This window comes from Ixodes scapularis, unplaced genomic scaffold (assembly GCF_016920785.2).
Source record: "Ixodes scapularis isolate PalLabHiFi unplaced genomic scaffold, ASM1692078v2 PGA_scaffold2__306_contigs__length_199485367, whole genome shotgun sequence".
Lineage (NCBI taxonomy): Eukaryota > Metazoa > Arthropoda > Arachnida > Ixodida > Ixodidae > Ixodes > Ixodes scapularis.
In genome coordinates, this window is record NW_024609857.1 from 2,408,526 (window position 1) to 2,424,553 (window position 16,028).

At 50.2% G+C, this 16,028-nt stretch overlaps 1 protein-coding gene across 3 annotated transcripts in view; it reads right to left on the reverse strand.

The window, feature by feature from the left end:
* Positions 1 to 443: 443 nt before the first annotated feature.
* Positions 444 to 16,028, reverse strand: part of LOC8026551 (protein Wnt-5b) — a 436,541-nt gene continuing 420,956 nt past the window's right edge. For all 3 annotated transcript variants that reach the window (XM_029992124.3, XM_029992125.4, XM_029992126.3), the window contains exons 4-5: positions 14,760 to 15,052; positions 444 to 2,315 (exon numbers count right to left, since the gene is read on the reverse strand). In XM_029992124.3, the coding sequence (XP_029847984.3) occupies positions 1,857 to 2,315; positions 14,760 to 15,052 (752 nt within the window). In that variant the 3' untranslated portion in view covers positions 444 to 1,856. The remainder of the gene's footprint in view (positions 2,316 to 14,759; positions 15,053 to 16,028) is intronic.

The following is a 16,028-nucleotide window of genomic DNA, read 5'->3' on the forward strand; positions in this document are numbered from 1 at the left end:
GACATACCAGAGAGTTTTAGGGAAGCGTTTTTCCACATCCGATACGGTACGATAAGTACCCCGTTACGAACGGCACATGTGCGAGTTTCCTGCGGTGGCACATATCGGAGGGCCCACCGTATCGCATCGAATGTGCAAAAGCGGCTCCCTAAAACTCTATTTTTAGCGTGCTTATGAATGAAGCAAACATGATTCGAACATGCGTGAGGCGTGTCCGCAGATGATTCTGTCATCATGTAGGAACGTCTTTTGTATCATGCCGGGAGTAGAGTCGTGACTGTGGGTTTTGCATGTATGTATAGCATGGCGGTTTTTTTACTCGTTCATTTCTTCTTTCTTGTCTCGCGTTTATGGCGGATGGTACTTACCGGCTTGCTCGCCTACACGCATGTTTCAGTTACGGGAAAAATGTAAATAGAGAAAGAAAAAAACACAAATGACTATTTGATAGCGATCCTTCTTTTAATTTCACTGGGAATGCTGGTCTCAGTGTCAACACCTGCAACTGGCCAAGGGAGCGATCGCTGCGGGAAGTTCCAATTCAAGAACGTATTAGACTCCGTTTCATCGAATGGTGGAGATTGAAATTACAAATACATCTTAAATGGCGCATCGAGATAATTTAATTAAGTAGGCCGTTATTTGTTTGTTGTGTCACAGTGGAAAAGGAGGAGGTATTTCAAATTTTGTCGCTACATTCACTGTCGGAAAGTTTCAAACACAACGGGGAACTCCTTCCAAAGAAATGTGGTGAATTCCTTGGTTGGCATTGAGATGAACGGTTAGACCGGCTTCCACTTCAATGAACCTCTGCAAAAGCTCTACGTTTATATACAAGACTACGATGGGAGCGCGAAGCTTAAAATTAAAAATGCCGCTGGAGAATTTAATGAGGCTCGCACAGTGCGACAACCGCAAGTACCCTTTCCTTCCGTTCTAAATCAGCAGCAACTGCCCATTACCTGTCAACTTTACTTACACGCCCGAGTATATGGGGAAAGAACATAGATCTTCACACCGCCCATCATTCGGGGACGCAGTCGCTCGCTTGGCGTGCATTTCGAAATAAAAGGGGTGCGCTTTTTTCACCAGTCTCGTTTTGTTCTACAGACCTCGTCCCCGATGAAGAGCACATTTGCGCTGTCTTTGGATTGTCTACCACTGTAGGTCAAACACCTGACTGCCTCAGCACGCACTATGTGAATACACGCCGGTCAGTGTCACGGGCCAAAAACGAAATTTGCACAAAGACTGATCGTCAAACCAACCTCGAAGTAGAGACCGATGTTCGTCGTGGCTTCACACACGCTCACGGGAAACAATCACCGCTCTTCTGGCGTAGCCTGGGCCTACTCGGCAAAGTGAATAAATAAAGATGAACGCAAGAAGGTCCAGTCTGGGACAGTAAGGTAAGGTGGAAACCGCTGCGGCATTTCGGGCAGGCTCTCCGGTAAAAGACATCGATCATGTCCACGAATCATTAAGCGCTCAGTTCGTCAGAAAGTCCGTGTGATGGGTCACTGAGGGAGGGCATGCACGAGGTTCAAAGATTGAAACAGGAAGTGCCGCCTACAGGAATGATCAAGCAACTGCAGCCGCCGGAGGTCAATTGGAGATGGCTTTCTGGAAAATCAGGTCCACGGAACACCGTTGTAGAGTCGTCAAGAAAACAACGTTCTTGCTTCGTGAACTCAACACCCATACGCTGAAGATGTTTGCTCTCAAGCGAAATCTCCTTTCCAGACGGGCATTAGTGGCACGGTGATGAAGCGACGGGGCCTCCACAGAGATCCGTGCAGCGCCCGTGAAAGGAGCGTCCTAGCTGCTCGGAGTCTCAGCCCGCGTCCTACTTCGGCCTACTTGCAGGTCTGGGCATCCACGACGCTCACGCACGTCTTGCACTCGACGTAGCAGCACCAGTGGAACTTGCACTTGCACCGCTCACGCAGCTTGAGCTTATGGCTGTTGTAGCCACGACCGCAGCACATGAGGCCGCAGCCGTCTGTGGCCGAAGAGGTCTTGTTGCAGCGCCTGCCCGCGGTGCCCAGCGAGCCCAGGGTGTCATTGGAGACGCAGTAGTCAGGCGACTCATGCATGTACACCAGGTCCTCGGCCGTGGGCACGTTGAAGCGCCGCTGGCGCACCTGGAGTTTTCCCCTGCGGTTCACCTTCACCTCAGTGGCCGAGTCGTACTTGTCCTTGAGGTGGTCGCCCACCTCCCGGAACGGCGCCAGCTGCTTCCAGCAGGTGACCAGCGAGCAGGACCCGGACACGCCGTGGCACTTGCACGTCACGCGCATCTTGCGGATCACCGCCTGCAACGGAACGACGGTGCGGGTCAGTAATGCACGGCCAGAACAGCGTACCATACTATCGGCCACAATGTCCCATCTAGAGACCAAGGCCTTTCCACTTCAGACGTCATCACTAATGGATCCTCGCAGCGTCGCCACCAGCGCGTCTCGCAACGTATCACAACAAGCGCAGAAGGCGGCGACGCAAAGATCTGTCGCTTTGTAACGTCCCTCCTGGAGCTTCGGCGTGGTTGCCGCTTGGGGCGCGTCGGGGTACCACTAGCTATGACGTCACGCTCAGATCTTGTCTTGGCATTGGTCGTACACGACACCGCGGATAGGTCAGCCAGTGCACAATACTAGCTTCCTTCTACTTACCTGTTCCTCCGCCAGAAAAGTGTAGGGCAGTGTACTACCGGTCCCATCTCAACATACATACCCGAAGTACACTGCCCTACACTTTTCTGCACCGGTGCGGGAGTTGCAGGTAAATGGACCGAAGCTATCGACGATAACGACCCGCGCAGGGGCGGGAAGTTGGAGCGAGTGTCACTCATCCGACAGAAAGTGTGGTAGTTACAGGAAAAGAAATTAAATTGTTTTTTGAGGAGCTACCCTTCACTTCCTTCCAAGACAAAGTGGTCCCAATTCGGCTGATTACCCAGCTCGGCAACTCCATTCGAATTGCCGAATTGATTTTGTGTCCTAGCAGAACTATGTTTGTTTTAGGTGAATACGCAAGCAAGTAAAACTTGGCGGGAAAGAAATCTCTTCAAAAAAAGAGGCACGATGACGGACAGAATTGAAGCAAAAGCTAAAAATAAAAGAATAAAGAGGGGGAGACGTAGCATGTCGAGTCTTGTAGAGTACTATATTGGTATCGTATCTTCACGGAGCTCGCGCTGCTGGTTCGAAACCCACGGCCGTAGTACATTTCCTATTGTTTGAAAGTTTGAAAGTTTATTGGGATTTTCACGGGCCATGCCCGGTAGGGAGGTAGTGGCAAAAGGCATTTCTGCCTGACTGGGCCTCTACCCCAGTAACGATGGTTATCGCCTAATTACACCCAAATAATTCCAGTACAAGCCTAACGCTTGAAATAGTCGCAACTGCAACGAAATCAATTTAGATGCGCAGTGATTTGCGCCCCAGTACAATTACTTGGCGAAACTAGCTATAATGAAAACTATTTTTGTTTTATTGACAAATAGCAGCATAAGACTGCGGTTAGTAACGGAGTGGGTGGAACTACTCGAAAACGGCAGCGGCGAAAGCAGCAGCGACAGGCACTCGGTGCCTAACGAGCTGCGTCCATCCCCTCCACGCATGCGGTGGGAGACGGCCGCGTTCCCGGGCGCCCCGCTTTTCCCGAGGTCGTTCAAACACGACACGCGGGCCGCCTTAATGGCGTGTAACCGACGAGTCCATTTGCGCGATCGCGATTTGAACACGGCAGCTGGTCACGCGTCCGCGCGCCTCCCGCGCCGCTCGCTGATGGATGGCGGCGAGGAGAATTCACCGCGCCGCCGCCGTCGCGTGAGCTCACGACGGTTGCACGCGGTCGAGTCTTCCTCGCGGCGCTTCTTTCCCCGGCCTGAAAGTGCTGGGGACGGCCGGACCAATCGTGTCGTCAGCCTCGAGACACGTGACCGAACTCTCGCCACCTGCGGGCTGCGAAAAGCGCGGTCACGTTGGCTAACGACCGGCTCGTTGATTTCGCCAGCGGGCTCGCCAAGTTCCCACGCGCCGTCATCCTTCAGGGAGCGAACGGAGCTCGGCCTCTTCCACGTGAGCAGCAGCGCCCAAACCACGAGAGTTGCGTTGCCACGCCCACTCGTTGTAGCTTCCCGCGGGCAGCGCTGGCCGGGGAATGGGATCGGAGCGGCGACGCCGCCAGCTGCGGCCGAGAACGCGGGGCAGAAGTGGTCACGAGCCCGCAAATTACGCTTTTCGCTCGAGTCGGCCGCTCATGTCGCGATGTTACGAAAAGCGGCGACCGGCGACGAGGGCCGTTTCTGGATCTCCGTATCCCCTGACAACGTTTATGGATGCATGTCCACGCTGTCCCTTTGACGAGAGGTCAAGTCGGACGTGGGGAAAGCGGCGTCAGCGCGCGATACGTGCCGGAAAGGCCTGCTGCGGACCGTTGCACGCAGCCGGCCGACAAAACGTAGACCCCGATGAGCACGCGCGATGAGCTGTCGTTGAGGGGTCGAGAAGGAGCGGGTTAAGTCCGCGCTTCTTTAACTGATACACGAACTCATCTCTGTTACGTCACGGCGCGGTGGTGGCGCCTCGGGCGCACTTCCGGTCTGGAGCTGTGGGCGGAAGCCACCATGGGGCACGTGCATTCCTGTGTTACTTCAGAAGAAACCGGACAAAATCCTGCCTTCTCGTCGAAACGCCGCGACTGGGGCTTTACCGAAAGAGTCGCGAAAAGTTTGAAGGTCAGTTTTCTCCCTGCTCGGTTCGTCCGAGAACGTGAACAGGGGCCGTTAAAAAGGAAAAACAGACGCCGTCGTACCACGATTGCTTGGAAGGAAAGCACTTTGGATTGAATTCACGGATACTCGAGGTCGTCAGATTTATTTGTTTTGTTCCAACATTTCTGCTTGCGATTTTCAGTATCGACGTCGACATCTCAGCTACGGTTCAGGCTTTTGCAGCCCGAGCGACGTCATGACTGGAAAAAGCGAGAAGAACCTTACTACGTGAATCAGGCTTTAGCGTCCATTCTGCGGCGTCCACGCGGAATGAATCGCCGCATGTTGCGTTATTCACGTCAAGTTTTGCGGTGTAACGAGCCTCGTTAATTCCGCTGAGGCCGCTCAAGTAGTCAAACATTGCCAGGAAAACGTAGCATCAATAATTCCAACGCGAAGAAGAGCCTGGGGACTCACACCGACGCCGACAATATCCCATTCCAATGTTTTGTTTTTTGGGCGACGGCGAGCTTCTTGCCCACACACCCATCGCGCATGCGCGGCGTCGGTGGCGTCCGCTAGGGCGCTCCGGTTTGTTTGTAAACGTGAGTTGGTGTATAATCCAACGCTCCGAGTTTCGTACTCCGATTGGTGGAACTAAACTAACGTTGAAGTAAACTGACCATAGCGTACAGGAACGCGACAAACCGAAACTATCGACGAACCGCGAGAACCACTTCTGACCGCACGGTTATGAGAGTTACGATACAAACCCGACATTTCGTAGATAAGATTGGAAGGCACCGATATTATTTAGACGATAAGTAAATTAAAGGGTCATGAAGCTATATCGGGTTGGAATGTTAATGACTTTACAAAGGCGTACTGGTCCTAGTATGGCCTAAGTATGCTCACAAAGAAGCTTCCGAATCGGCCGACGCTGATTCGGAAGCTTCTTTGTCGCGGTGAAATTCTGAGGATAAAAAGATACTATTTCTTTTAGTCTTGCCTTCGCAAAGCTTGATGACGTAATTGTGGAATCGAAACCACAGGCCTGACGGCAGCCGAGTGCGGCTCATGGATTGGACGCGAGAACTTCATGAGCACTCGACTTTGGCTCGTAACAATCAATGCCTCGGCGGACACTCGGGTAGAGGCTCGTATCCCACCACGGCGTTGAGGAGAAGAGCCGAACTCTAACAATGCCTGGAGCTGAGCACGCGTTTTCTACCTTGCCAACCCCAGCGTGTGTCTACGATTAACGTTGGCGGCATAGGATAGGCACCAGGCCACGTGGCCGCTTGTTCTGGCTCTGAGTTGAGGGGATGAACGATGCTCCTATTTCTCCAATTTATTTGCCCGCTGCCATTGCTTAGAAAGAAAAGCTAAGGCAAGTTTATTCGGTTATTAACGTTGCGGAGTGAGTATGGGTAGTACTTAGTGAAAGAAAAATCGTTTCATGGCCCCTTCAAGGTCAGATTGAATCTTGCTTCGCACAACACGCTCTTCTTCCATTTAAGGGTTGTGTGGAACGGCAGTGTAAAGTAAAAAGACGGTGGCGTTACAAAGTTTCTTCAAATGCTTTAAAGGAGCGATGCAACAATGTTTGTACTTTGCGCAAATACCGCTTAAAACGGATCCCTAACGTTAATGACCTATGAAACACGCGTTCGTTTTTCACCCCACGCAATAGAGGTCGCAGAAAAAAATTACAGAAAAACGAGCAGCGTTCACCCCCTCAACTCGCAGCCAGAACAAGCGGCCACGTGATCTGGAGCCGATTATATGCCGCCAGTGTTGATCATAGCCACGCGCTGGGGTTGGCAAAGCGCAGGACACGCGCTGAGTTCCAGACATTGTTATAGCTCGGCTGTTGTCGTCGTTGCAGCGATTGGACACCCGAATGCTTCTCGAGCTAGCAATTGTCACGAGCCCAAGTCGAGTGCCCACGCAATGCTCGGGTCCAATCTATGAACCGCATTCAAATATCGTCACTTGGGTGTACTGCGATCCCCGAGTTACGTCATCAAATTTTGCAAAGGAGAGATTGAATGAAAACGCTCAGTTTTGTCCTTGAAATTACACCGCAACAAAGGAGTTTCTTGGCCAGTGGCGTTGCGTGTGAGTATCCTTGAGTCCCAGGTGTGCCAGTAAACTCGCGTAAAGTGAAAAACATTCCAATTGAATATCGTTGCACAGCTCCTTTAACATAGCTGAGCCCGCTGTCGTTGAGCACGAGCTCGCGATGAGCTTCCTTAACGCTTCCGCAACGTGCGGTTCACACCACCAAGATTATAAGTCCTCTTGGAAGGTAAGTGGGGCATCGTTCTTGGCATGCGCTGGGAACACTGCGCTCGGGTATTAGCGGCGACATGTGGTGGTGGCGCCCTCCTATGGTTCCCTCTCGTGACGTCATTACGTTGCGAACAACAAGTTCGGTGGTGTTTGTAATTAGCATGGTGGAAGCTTAAAATCAATGTGCCCTCAAAGCAGCACTGCCAACACTGTCAACATTAAAGTCCTTACACTTTCTCTTATTTCTGTCCATGAGAATCATTTTGCTGACATACATTCAGCATTCGGTCAATCGTCGCAGGCCGACCACAGCGACGCTTTCGATCGCGCTCGTCGCCAATTGGCGACGTGCACGATCAAAAGCGTCACTCTGGTCGGCTTGCCACGATTGGCCGAATGCCGACTATGACGTCAGCAAAGGATTTCTTGTCGACGGAAATATGAGGAATACGAGAACTTTAATTTTGACGGTGTTGGCAGTGCTGCTTTGAGAGCGCAATGATTTCAAGCTTCCACCATGCAAGTTACAAGCACCATCGAGCTTGTTCTTTGCAAGGTAATGACGTCACGAGAGGGAACCATACGAGGGCGCCACCACAACATCTCGCCGCCAATAGCGCCCAGTGAATACCCCCTATACGTCATTCAAAAGGCAGTCTGGATGCAGGTTTGAACGCGAGTCACCGCGAGATCCATGCTTTGAATGCCACATGACAGTGAGTTCAAAGAAAAAACTTGGCACCCGGCATTCGAACCACGGATATTGCGGTGACTCGTGTTTGTATTGTATAGTATCGTATTGTACTGTGTTGTATTTTTTTTTTTTTTTTCAGACAAAAACGTCTGGCGGACTGTCTTTCGTATGATGTATGAGCAGTGTGGCCCGGCATAAGGTAGACTCGTTTCGAGCACATAGGCGGAAAGTTACCTTGACCAATCTATTTATTGGCCATGCACCCGCCCCGAATTATATGTAAAAAAAAACGTTCAGCCTTCCCACTCTGGTGAAGAAGGAAGACCAGCGGAGCTGTACAATGGAAAGTAATGGCCGCCTGCAAGTCGGCAAGCCAGAGTGGAAAGGCTGCCGCCATCTATAAGCGACGGCGGCAACCAGATACGTAGCTTGACGCCGTCGTTCATAGATGGCGATAGGTGTCCAGAGCTCGGTGTCTTCATTTCTTTGCGGGGGACATTAATGCTAACCATTAATGCCCGCGTCCCACTAGAGCAACAGACAGAGACAAAAGACAGCGACAAGCCTCAAACTCATGCGGCATGCTCGCAATGGTACCTTTGGCAGGCGTTTAGTCGTTCGGTGCTCGTGAAGTAAGCACGAGCGATTGCAAGCCTGCCAAAGCCACCCTCGCGTGCATGATGCTCGTGTTTGAGCATAGCCTCCTTTTTTCTACAAAGCCTTTCAAATCGCGAAAGACTCTGGTTTGAGGCTTGTCGTTGTCTTTTGTTTCTGTATGTCGCTTCAGTGGGACACGGGCATAACAGCTCCGCTGTAAAAAAAAAAAAAAGAAAGAAAAATAAACATTTTTGAACTTGTCGGTTGACACAGGAAACTCGAAATATTCGTTGATGTTCAGTGGTTCCGTCTAGCACCCCGGCGATGTGCTACCGGCGCACTGCCATTCAATTGATAGCACGTCGATTCAATTCCATGCAGATGCACGAACAAACCATACCCGCAACGCTAACCGATGTTTCGGCTTTCCAATCGAAACATTTTTATTCCCTGCGCTCTTAAAAAAAAAGGGGTCACTATAGTCCTTTCTAAAACGAGAAACGCTCTTGTAGCCTATGATCCTTTTAGAAAGGGAGAAAGTTTCGTCCTGAAAGCAAGGGGGGCAAAGTTCCTTCTTCGCCTGGATCTCATTATGGCGGACCCGAATCGTCTATTGTACGAAGCGAAAGGAGCCGCAAATAAAAGCGTAAAGCATGAGCTTTTCGCGAACTGGATTTGTGTCCGAAGCCGGCTTCCCCCCGCAGGTAAAGAAACTCGCGTTTCAAAAGCAGTCCCTTAGTCTTCTCGTCGTCAGCATCGCGATGTTAAACGGAGGCAACCGGTACACAGCTACTTTGCGCAGTTTACGTCTTAGCTTTTGCTATTCCTCGAGCCACAGTTCCTCGTCCACCGGACATCACGGAGGAGTGTTAAACAATTCGCAAAACCAAAAGCCGCTCTCAAAAAGAGCAAATTCGAAGCAGCCTAGTTGCATGGTAACATGTTGCTTGCTTGTTTGTTTTGGGGTGAAAAGAAAAAGGGGGGAGCCAGGAGATATTTGGGCCTCCAGTCAGGTGAAAGTCGCTAAATTGCTTTTTGGAAGAAGGGTAAATAAAGGAAAGAGGAAGAAGAAAAGGTTATGTTCAAGTTTGAACATCCGACGCATCTGGCGCGGAACTGATTAATACCCGTGTCAGACGGCATTCTAAAGATCCTTTTCACTAAGCTCCTTTAGAAAATCGGCCAATCAGGAGCTTAGTGAAAAGGATTTTAAGAACGCCGTCTGACGCACTAAAATGTTTTTTTTTATTTTATATTTTTAATTTCGCCAGGCGATTTAATATGGTATCGGGAGACTACCAAATCAACATTTTGCTAGACTCACGTATATTTTTGATAAAGCAAACAAAACAAAAAAAACTCAACTGTTCGAAACCGAAACATGAGCACGAAAGCTCATGGCCGCGGCATGTGGACGACAACGTTGGTGGACGATGTGTACCGAGGAGGAGGGGGAAATGTAGAGAAAGGGAGAGTTGCTGGAAGTCACATGGCTACACCCAACCGCGCTTTTTTTTTTCTTTTTCTTCTTTACTTTCTTGCCGCTTTTTCGGCGTGTGAAGCGGACGACGATGACGAAGTTGGGTGCACCATTTGCCGTTCGATTGTACCGCACTTCTGTCCTTTCCGCTCGATCTTCCGCGCTTGAAGATCGATTGGCCATTAAAAGAGTTCCGAATTAGCGGCCCCACATTCGTCGTGCGCCGCCATCGCGTCGTCCAGCTCGCGGTACGTCGCCATATTGAGAATGACGTAGTGCATGTACTTCCTGTGATCTCTGCTACATTTTTTTTTTTTCGCTCAACGTATTTGCAGCTTTTTAGAAGCCACAAAATGGGGTTCATGTTCTTTTCTATTCTTAATGTTGAATGTTGGCCAGATACTTGGGCCACACGGGCAACTCGAATGCCATTTACAAATCAGTCGAATCAAATGAGTTTATTTTCCACCTTGTAAAAAATACAGATGCAGGGGCTGTGGAAAAAAAGCTGCGCCTAGCAGCTGGACGAGCCTACAGTCCGTGTATCAGCGGCAACTAAGCAGCACTACGGTGGGAAGAATGAACATGATCAACGAATCAACTCGCGATCTGTCGCGCGTGGAACGCCCCACGCTCGGAGTGACGCGCGCTGATTGGCTGATCGTTCAAATGTCATTCGTTGTAAATGGCATTCGAGTTGCCCGTGTGGCACAAGTATTAGATGACCCTCGACTTGGAATATACACTCTAAAAAAAGTATGTGCGTCTACTTGCCCGCACAGCACTCGGAGAGCCAATCAGCGTAACTTACGGAGGCAGCTCAGCGAATGACGATGCCGAAACATCTTTAGACCAAAAAACGCAGTCTGAGTTGTGACAGTAAGCAATGCAAAACGTCACGCTTGCATCGCTTAATGTCACAACTCCGTCTGCGTTTTTTGGTCTAAAGATGTTTCGGCATCGTCATTCGCTGAGCTGCCCCCATAAGTTGCGCTGATTGGTTCTCCGAGTATTGTGCGTGAAAGTAGACGCACAGACGTTCTTTAGAGTGTACTTGGTACGCTTCCGTTTGAACGCCACCGGACCGTCGAAAAAAGTGAGCGCGAATGAAACCGGCCACTCCTCGACCGGCTGCTTCTGGGCGGAAAGAAAAAAATTGTGAGCAGCAAAGTGCGTTCTGGGTTGTTGGTCACTTATAGGTCATATTTTAATAAAAACCTCGGCGAGCATAAATACCTCATCAGTGTCCCTGGTGTTGCGAATGCCTAGCGGTGCAGTGTACACGAAGGAACTTCCTCGAGTCAACGTGAAGGCAGGACTGAAGTCCACGCATATTTTGAGCCACGAGACGTCGGCCCAATGGAAGGCAGCACGCCCAACAAAGCGCATTCCTGGGCCGTGCAAAGCGGATGCAAATCCCAGACTGGCGCGACTCGCGGTCTCGGTGCAGGCGGCCGTCAGAGGGGGACCTGGGCAGATGTTGCGGGCTGTGCCGCCGCCGCTCTCAAAACACGTCACTCGCTGGGCGCATAAAACAAGCTCGGGGAGGCGCCGTCTTTTAAAACAAACTCGAATCTGGTGTCGCGAACGACGCGGAGAAGCCGCGACCTGCGACGCCGCCCCCGAGGCGCTCGTTTAGTTCCGGCTGCCTTATCGACGTCGTTCCAGCTTGCGGCCTTCTTCGAAGACGTGACAGGTCCCGAATCGGAAAGCGCCTTCCATGGGACACCGGCACGAGAAGCCGCCCGAGCTGCCTGACCGCGCCTCGCCGCCGACCACGCGATGTGCTCAGTGCTGCCGTTGGCCTTTGACGGGTTTCGCCGGTAAAAAGACCGTGGAATTATTTTTATTGCCCGCTTCGGTTATCAAGCGCTCTGGGTAAGCACTTCGCGGCGTATGCACCACACTGCTCCTACGTCGCGCAAAAGACACGCTGTTGGCCGCAGAACATGGTGACGCAACTATCTGACGACAGCCCTGACGCATGTTTGCTTCGTGTATTCTTCCAAGGTGTCTGCAGACAGTTTTTGTACAATCAATGTCATACAAGGAAGGCCTCAGACATTGCCTACACAGTGTCTTTTGTAGGATGCATGAGCAGTGCGACCGTGGCTAGAAGGCATGCAGCCGGCAGCCGCTTATGAGCTTCACGCGTTGGTTTCCACAAAAAGACCGTGTACGTCGCTTGCTCGACGAGTACCGTACTTTGCGGGGAATTATACGTGTTAAGGTGTTTTCTTTTTTTCTTCTTTCTTTAGGGGTGTGTGAATAGTTGTTGGAAATAAATAATACAGTGTGATTCCTAGCATCCACAGTGCAGAGACAGACTGTATCTCTTGACTTGAGAAGGGGAAACATTATATTCGAGGTCTTCGGCACAAACTGTGAGAGACGGTTATTTCACAGCTTCTGGGAGAACTCGCACCCGGGAACAAAGAAATCGCGAGAAGGTATTTTTGGGGCAGTACTCGAGATGATGCCTCCATTATGACCGACTCGATTATGAATATGCACATATATGCCTCAGGTGTTTCCACGTTTTGATATCTTTGCTAAAGACAATGGGGACGTCTGCAGATGAACCTGTTGCGCCATGTCTACGGCGTCGAGTGCATGATCCCGAACGAAGAGAATCATTCCCGTACCTTGCTTTCATTCATCAATTTAGAAATGTCGACAGAGCAACACAGTTGGCGTGAACTTGACATCGCCACTTTCATGAGCGCTACACCTTACCGCGTAGGTTAGTGCCCCAGATTTGCGTATGACATATTTTTCATCGCAACGTTTCAGTCGCAAAATAAAAACGTACATAAAGCGGCAATCTCGCGCAAACTGTGCCGCGTTCTGCGCGCCACATAAAACGAGGCGGTACCGTGGGACGTACCAAAGCTATTTCGAGGCACTTTTCTTTCGCGTGTGTTTGTGCGCGTGTGCGTGCGGCTTGGCATTCGAAGGGCTTATCTGTACACAATGCTTTCGCTCGCCACGCATGACCTGGTTCAATTAGCTTCTCTAGGCGGCCCGAGGCGCGAGCGGGCTTTGCTTGGCGTCGTTCGAGGCACCCCTTCAAATCCAGGACGATTGGGCTCCCAGCGTTTGTCCAAGTAATCGACCTTCTCTATTAAACATTGTAAAAAAAGCAAGTTTTCCGCACTACTTAGGTCCTTATAACTTCCTCGGCGATTTAAGAACATTAGTTTGTTTGGGGGTTCGCAACTCGTAAGAAACACCGAATTGGAAAAAAAAAAAAAAATAATAAGATGCATAAATAAAATAAATTAATAATATTTTTTTTTTTTTTTTTTTTGCCAGCGATAATTAGATACATTTGACGCAATATTTAAGCCGCAATACGCCATTTAGGTAGAGCTCACGATTCGCTCTCGGCCCTGCCCATAAAACGGCAGCCTCTCCCATTGCTACTGGACTAGCACGGCTGCTCGGTCGAGAAAGTTGGCCAGTCGAATGCCTGCCTATCGCGACGTCCGGTGCGTCTGGTCTGCCGCCTGACACCACCTGCTAGTCGAGCGAGTAGGCGCGTGGCAGCGTACAGCATCGTTCGTCTGCGACGCCCGCAAGGGGGGATCGGTGGCCGAGTGGGCTAGCGCACACCAGCTCGGAGCACGTGGAGCGAAAGCTCGCGCTGCAGAACCCAGGGGGTTCAAGCCCCACCCTTGCCCGTTTCGATCTCGATGAGCGTCGTACCGGCGTGGGGTCGTGTATCCCTACTGCGTGTTTCCCGTTAAAGACCCCAGGCTAGCGATTGTACTGCACTGGCTAAATGTCTCATCTACAGCTGGGAGACAAGTCGCCCGTCGAGACAGACTAAGTTCTAGGCTGTATAAACATACAAACAACCCATTTTTTTTTTCTTTTACGATGTTTGCAAGACGGGTTTCTGAAAGCGGCGCGTTAACGTCCGTCTGCTATTCCGCGACCACCATTTGGAACTCCCGCAAGACGCGGCTATGCAAGCGCCGTTATAGCGTTTCATCATGCACAAGTCACAGTCCAGTACAAGCGCCTCTCCATGTACGGAAAAAAAAGGAACGAAACGACTAAACAAAGATCGGCAGAATAAATATGCAGTTCTTTCAGCTTTTCTGTTCTTGCTGTTTTCTTGCACAGCGTCCGCGAGCAAAATGAGTGAGCGTCATGACGCACAATGCGAAGCGCAAGTTCGCCTGCTTCGTGCGCAGGGGTTGCGGTGACGTCAGAACGTGATTAGAAGGATAGCGGGTATACCTCGATGCTAGCTGCCCTCGAGGTCTACCCACTCAACTGGCTACGCGGTGTAGCTAGAAATGCTCGCCGCGAACGCCGGCAGCCATGCTTGATATGGTTTGAAACTAAAGCCAAAAAGGCGGTCTCGTGATATTTTCAAAATCAGCATTAAGTCTATCTAAAATATATGTTTCTCAAACATAAAAGAAGAAACATGCCGACTAAAGTACTATTAGGGCGCGAAGAAACAATTTTACAACCAACATTTCACACGTCAATCATTTCTCCAGCCAATGAGAGGCGTAAGCACGGTGTAAGCACTGGGCGGAGCTTAGTGGGTGGGGACCTTCACCTTCTTTCGTTAAATTGCGTCTAACGGCGTAATATTGCGGGGAGAAAAAACGAATATATATGTTCTTTTATTTATGTCCCATCTCGACGTTTAATTATTTTTTTACTTTTTATTTCAGTATTGTTTTAAGTTATAGTAAGACGGCTCCCACATCATTTAGAAGACACAATACTCGGTGCAGACAAGACGAACTACGGCGTCCAAGCATATTCGACATTGCTCGCTTTATGCATATATACATTTCTTGTACGACTAAAGTGGCAGTACCGTCCTACCCGGAAGAAACACGTCTCCGAGAGCGTCCGCAGACTTCGTACGATGTATAGAGCAGAGCGACATCGGCTTTCCGGGCGTTTCGAGCGCAAAGCCGTGGTGAAGGGAGGAAGCGTGCACGCACCCTTCGGCCGGCCTCGTTGTTGTGCAGGTTCATGAGCTTGCGTCCCTGAGCGAGCGAGGCCCTCGGGTGGTTCTGCTCCCGCTCTCGGACGTCGACGAAGCCCTCGGTGAAGCGGTAGCCGTACGCCACGTTGTCCCCGCAGCCTCCCCAGATCCAGTCCCGGCGCAGGTTGTCCGGCCGCAGCTCGCTCGAGCAGCCGCAGCTGCCCAGCTGCCCGTCGCGGCACGCCCGGGACACAGAGTGCACCACGCCCGCAGCCGCCACGGCGTGCGCGAACGCAGCTTCCCGGCTCGCTGGGCGACAAAAAACACAGGTTTTCATTAGGGGTGGGCAATTGATCGATTAATCTTCCGATTAATCGATTAAGGTTTTAATCGCGATCGAATTCTTTAACCGGTTAATCGGTTTTTTAATCGGTACTCAAAAGAAGTTCCTTCCCAGCCAGGTGCTATGAGCAGGGTTCAATTCTCGCGCTCGCGAAGCGTCACTTGTTCGAGGATATAGGATCTATGACACATCCCGCACAGGCTAGACAAACAAGCAGAAAAACAAGCTAAGAAGCTAACAACGCCATGGTTACTTGTTCCAGTATTCGGCACGTATAAATGGACAAGTTCACGAGTATGAAAGGCAATCTCGCTGGAAAGTTTCGGTTTAAAGGAAACTCCAGCGGTGAAGAGTAAACTCGAAGGAAGTCCACTGCATCACCTGCAAAAAGCCATTTTCGTACAGTGAAACCGTAAGTTGGCTTCAGTATCACCTACGAGCGAAGCACCCATGTAGCTGCAGTAAGGACCATCCGCCAAAACGCAGACAACAGTCAACGCCTTCTCATCGAGGTTCCTTTCTTTGAAAAAAGAAGAAAGCATCGCCCAAGCTCTGAATTCTTGTCTTCCTGTCGGAGAATGTGGACGAACTTCTTTGTCTTCGGAGTTGGAGCAAAAATATGTGAGTCTTTGAATCGTTGAACTATATGTATCCTCAATTCTAAATATCCTTTGCGCCGTGTAACAGAGAATAAAATAAGTCTTCAAAGCCAAGACAAGTTGTTGCATTCTTTTTAATATTTTATTTATAAAAATCGACACAACCGATTAATCGATTAATTAATCGATTAAAGGGTGGCGATTAATTGGGTTAAAATTTTTAATCGATGCCCAGCCCTAGTTTTCATACATCTTTCATCGAACATCTCATGGATCAGTCTATTAGGTTTTCATGCATCTTTCATCGAACATCTCATTGATTAGTCTATAGTTTGGGAGTCAC